This window comes from Euprymna scolopes, chromosome 12 (genome assembly GCF_053919585.1).
Source record: "Euprymna scolopes isolate OS-2025 chromosome 12, ASM5391958v1, whole genome shotgun sequence".
Taxonomy (NCBI): domain Eukaryota; kingdom Metazoa; phylum Mollusca; class Cephalopoda; order Sepiida; family Sepiolidae; genus Euprymna; species Euprymna scolopes.
In genome coordinates, this window is record NC_136493.1 from 24927148 (window position 1) to 24933082 (window position 5935).

The following is a 5935-nucleotide window of genomic DNA, read 5'->3' on the forward strand; positions in this document are numbered from 1 at the left end:
TTCCAATACATCGGTAAACACTGCATGTTTTTCGAGCTGAATAAACATGTTACACTAAATAAAAACACAAAAAATATATCCAGTTAGGTAGAAAAGTAACTTATTTTGCCTTTGATAACATTTATTTGCTATATATTTGTTGTTTTGACAACTTTTTCGAATCTATGTGTACAGTAATACAACCCAATTAGGGTCTAGAAACTACTTATCGAGACCATTTCCGGTTCTTCCCGTCATCTGCCGGGCAGGGCACAACTTCATGGAAATCGTGAGTTGATGCAGAAATATCAAAAAAAAAAAAAAAAAGTACTCTATCAATTTTTGTGATTTTTGGAACATACTATCTTCTTTCCGTCACATGCTTAGTAATAGTGCTCGGCTTTTTATATTTTTTTGTGTCTTTCAAATCTTAAACTGCTCCGATTCGACGCTTCAGTAATTTCCAGGCGAAATCCTCGTCAATACACAAGACTGACCGCATTTTCCGGCTGCTTACGTAAGCACGCGAAAGATGTCGAAACAAAGACTGCCAGATGATTATTCAAAACGCAGCTTCGTGTTAAGAATCGCTTTCTATTCAGAAAGTTATTCTTAACATGGGGAAAGGGAGATATTTCATGTTGACATAGTGTGTTGAGTCGTTTTAATTTTTATTTTAATTAATTTCACGCGTTCATTGAAACCTGTTTCCCGACAGCTGATTCCGTAATCTGCCGGGAGATGCGAACGGACACGAAGTTGTCGAAGATTGGGTCGTAAATCGGATAAGTACTGAATACCCAAGTATTAAATCCAATAAAAAGGACAGAACATATACTACACTTTGATCATCCGTTTTCATCCCCCCACCCCGAGCAAGATTAGATTGATTTTTTTTTTTTGTATTGCCATTTATGATTAAGTTTAATATGTGGTTAATAAAAAGTACCTATTTACTATGCCTCCCCACGGGACAGAGTTAGACACCAGGGTCGTTTTTTAACGTGGAGAAAAGTGGTTAATAAAAAGTAGTTTAAAAAAAAAAATCCAACGGATGCAGATGCACATTTTTTTTTTTTTTTTTTTAATCCTGTATTGATTTATTTTACTGATTTATTTTTCAGTAGATTTTAGTTTTCGTTCAATTTTACATTATTGTATTTTTATTTTAATAAATATTCGATTATTACTCAATAAAAAAAAAAAAAAAATACGTACTTATGAAAATTATATTAACGCGAGAAATAGACACACGAGAAGAGGTGACAAAATTTTCATAATTCATTCATTACGTAGAAATTGAGTGTTTGCATAAACGTTTTATTACTTTTTAGGTGTACCGAAATCATTTAGATATTAAAAAATAATAATAAACGAAAAAATAAAAAAAGTTAAATCCTGAAATTAGTGCAAAGTAATAATTGGGTTTTCACAACCTTTATCGAGATAACTTCACGCGTTCTAAAATAGTTCGCCATTGTCGAGGACAAATTCGTGTGTTTACGCTCATTAAAATTAAATCTGATTCAAGAAAAAACATCAATATAAGATAAAAGAAATTCTTTCATTTATTTTTGAAGAAATTTCTTGTGTGTTTTTTCTTTTTTAATTTTTCTGCTACTATTTAAAAAAAATAATAATAAAACTACGCCATTAAAACGTTCGCGTTTAAACTTCTTTTAAAAATTATAATTATATCCAAGAAACTCACAAAAAAAAAAAAAAAAAAAAAAAAAATTAGGACGATATTCAGGTTCTGATTTTCTGAAAGTAGGATTTTATTCCCGATAAAAAAAAAAACAAATAAAAAAAACCTATAACATTTCTTAACTTTATGATCTGATTGGAAATTCCATGACGGATTTTTTGTAAATATTACGAAATAATGTCAGGCACAAAATCATTATCCAGATACAACCTTTTGATTGCTGCATTATCATATATGGACCAGTTTGGTATTCTGAAGAAAATTGGAGAGCTTTGCCAGCAGTACAACACTCAAAATACTGTGTTTTATTCATTTGATATTGAAATCGATCCACAGGAACTTTTAAATCAAAATGTCGACCTTGGAAATCTTTTATTGAACTCCCAAAAAGATGTAACATTATTATTTCATGAACTTGTTTATCATTATATTGTCGTAAGAAATTTAATCAAAGTGAAAGTATTTCCCAATCAGATATCAATTGTACTTCATCTCCTGTCTGTTCCAAATATCCCCGGTGTATACACAATCCGGTCCTTTTCGGATCTTGTGAAAATTCCTGAAGTGTCCCGAGTGGTAAGTTTCAGAGGCATAGTCATCGGTATGACTGCAGTGTCGATGTATTCGCACCACACCATGTACCTGTGCTCGGAACAAAGTTGCAAAGGATCCAACAGTAAAGAATATATAAGAACGCACGTTCCGGGTGCGTTAGAAGCCCAGACAATCCAAAACAATTTCACTTGTATCTACTGTTGCTCTCCGTTAACTGAGGCCAAATCGTGCCGCACTTTAGCGGAGAAAGTCATACTTGACGTAGTACCATCAGATTGCTTTTCATTTTCAAATATGCAACATCATCAAAAAATCCTGATTTATGTAAGAGGTGCCATGGCAAAACATGTCACTCTCGGTTTAGAACACGAGTTTTTGGGAATTGTACGCCGGGGTTTTGTAGAAAATAAAATATCCTTGGCGATTGAAGCCGGTAATGTTATTTTTTCACCCGATAGATACCAACATAGTTATTTTAATCAAATTCCTCAGAATTTCAAGAAATTATTTGAAAGAATCGGCCCTTCTCCATGGCGGTTTGCCTTAAGTTTGGCCTTTTATTTTGCTGGTCATGTCACACCTCCTGGAACATTCTGGAAGCTTAAATTGTGTATTTTGTTAAACTTGGTATCATCTTTTAATGTTGGCGATCAGTTACCTCTTCATCTTTTGGTGATTGGAAAGGAGACGTCCATTATATCCAAGCTCTTTTTTCATGGGCTTACCTATTGCGATAAAGTCATTAATCACACAATGAATAACTATCTTTTGGGTAAAGCTTGTAAAGACATGTATGGCACATCTGCCTATTATGTAAAAGCTGGCTCGTTAATTATGGCTTCTAATGGAATCTGTCATCTTGGAGATATCAGTTGTTATAAGAAAACTGTGCGAGACAAACTTCAGTCTGCGATAATGTCAAACAAAATTCCCATCGAAGTTGAGTCTAAGCTTACTGACAGCCTTCCCCAGATTCTTGAATATCCTTTGAACTGCCAGTTATGGGCTTATTGTGACCCGAAGCCAACAGCTCGGACACAGGCTTCCGACCAGGTTTTGATGAAATACAACCCTGGAGATCTACCCAAATGTTTTTTAGATGCCTTCGGTATTTTGGTTTACACAGATCCGGAAACCTCTCCTGAATCTGATGACCTGATTAGCTATCATCTTTTATCAATGGCTATGAATCCAAAAGATTATGGTTTCAACATTTTTGAAGCGGATATGTTTGACTTTCTGAACTGTTTAAAAAGCTGGCAGGTTCTCATGAGTGACAAAAGCAAAGTAATGATAGAAGATTATTATCTGGCGTCACGAAGACTCAGGACATACGATATTGATGATTCCAGTATTCCTGCATCTGCCATTGACGTCATCACTAAACTTGCAGTTGGTTTTACAAAATTAAGCCTTAAACATCATGTGACTGTGTGTGAAGTATTAATGGCGATTCGGTTATATGAAGATACACTACTCGCCAGATTTGGAGTGTCCGTTTTCAACAGCTCGCTTTATAGCAATATCGTTCTCACAAATCTTGAATCATTCTTGAAATATAACGATGAAGTTATGGAAAAGTTCTATTTTTTCTTTATACAACATTGTCATAGATTTGATGAGATTGAAGAATAATTGATGCCGTTTGCATATGTTATTAAAATAAGCTTGACTTGATTCTTTTTGCCATCCTGGTAATACAGTTTTTAGCATCATCAGGACTGCATAATTATTCATGTTACAAGTGTGCACCTTCCCTCAAAAATGAGGTGGGGAGAGGGTGATGGGAGAATGATCCCTTACCAGTATTTGTATCAACATTCATATAAAATAATACCTCAGTTGTAGTTTTAAAAAAAAACATCTCAATGCTGAATTTTTAAGATGAGGATTGATTATTCATATTATTTGGATTTTTTGGGCTTCTGTTCTCATCTTCAGTGTTATTCTCACAATATTTCAGTCAATGTAACCTTCGACCTTCAGGTATATAAAAAAATCTTTCTTTCTCTTTGTCTGTCTGTCTCTCTTTCTCTCTCTCTCTCTCCATATATATATATATATATATATATATATATATATATATATATATATACATTATGTAGTAATAATATGTAATAGTAAATAGTGATATATAATAAGTATTAAGATTGTACATTTAGAAAACAAAATAGGTTTAGGGATCCTAAAAGTTCATACTAGAATTGGTTGAAGTACTTGATAAAATTCAGTTGTAAAATTACACTCTTGTAGAGGTTAAAAGTTCAATCCTCAGTGCGGGCGATACTCAAAATACAATTGCAAGTTACTTAGTACTTCTATACAGTCATGGCTGATGGAACAAGAGCATAATACCTCTGTGGATTGAAAAAAAAAAAGGGTTACATTTGAAATTCCATGCAAATTCCCCGAGTTCAACCGGAAGATTTCTGAACTTGACAAAATACACTTGAAGAAGGTCAGAGGTTACATCGACTAAAATATTATAACAATAACACCTAAGATGAAAACAGAAGTCCGATAGCGATAGTCAAGATTGTCTGCTCTTTTCTGCTTACGTTTTCTGCTGTTCATTTAGATCGATAATTAGACTTGGTCAAGTGGATAAGAAAGCCATTTTTAACATGGAGAAAGAGGGGGGGGGACCGAGAGGAAGATAATCAATAATCAGTGGGGATCATATCTTTTTTTTTTTTTTTTTTACAAAGTATCACCACTTATCAAGGCCAAGAGGCCACTCGAGGATAAGGGTTAAATAATATCTTGCTTGTTACTGTTGACTCTTCTGCAAAGCATAAAATTAAATCAAAAAGAACAGATGATCTCGATAATAACCGTGATTATATTTATTTTTAACTTGCTGACTTTTACATAACATGATATATATATATATATATATATATGTGTGTGTGTGTGAGTTCCTTCCTTAGAGGTTTCGAAATGGCTGACCCTAGAAAAGAAAAAGAAAGAAGTGTTTTATCCAATGCCAGTAGGTGCAGGTGCAACGTGAACAAATTCCGCGGAATCTTTCATGTTTTTTTCTAATGGCTGGAAATACTTGATGCTTCGCCAAGGGTATTTTTTTATAGTGATGCCATCACTAGATAGGTGTCCTAACATGGCTTAAGAGAGGCCGATTTACCCTCAACAGAAGGATAGACCGCGCCAGTTTCCCAATCTGGTATTTTTACCTCGCGGTTCATACAGCACCTCGCCTTCCCAAATGGTCCCCCATCTGGTACTGGCCAGGCTCAACGTTGCTTAACTTCAGTGATCTGGCGAGAACTGATGTGCCAACATGATTGTGCTATAAAAGGCTGACCTTATCTTTTGCAGATTTCACACAAAGCTAATTCATATGTCTGGCAGTTTTCTTAGATATGTTTTGTGCAGAAATTCATCCGATAAGTATTAAAAATTGAAAATAATCCCATCTTAAATATAGTCTTTCTTTCTTATAGATAAAAAAGAATCATTTTTACAGGGAAATATTTTACGTTACACCAGCAAGAGAGAAAATAAAATCTTAGTAAATCATTTCTTCTTAAAAAAACAGACATCCGGAGATATAGCTCAGCGGTAGAGCATTTGACTACAGATCGAATGATCCCCTGTTCAAACCCAGGTGTACCTCACCATTTTATTTTAATTTTTTCTTGTTACTGAGTTCAAGTTACAATAAAAAGAAGAGAT

General features: G+C 34.1%; 1 protein-coding gene across 1 annotated transcript; it reads left to right on the forward strand.

Annotated features, from left to right (window-relative positions):
- Window positions 1-1246: 1246 nt before the first annotated feature.
- LOC145291604 (minichromosome maintenance domain-containing protein 2-like) lies at window positions 1247-4314 on the forward strand. Its single transcript, XM_080137681.1, has one exon. It carries the CDS (start codon window positions 1865-1867, stop codon window positions 3875-3877), a length of 2013 nt encoding a protein of 670 aa, XP_079993807.1. The 5' UTR covers window positions 1247-1864; the 3' UTR covers window positions 3878-4314.
- Window positions 4315-5935: the final 1621 nt, after the last annotated feature.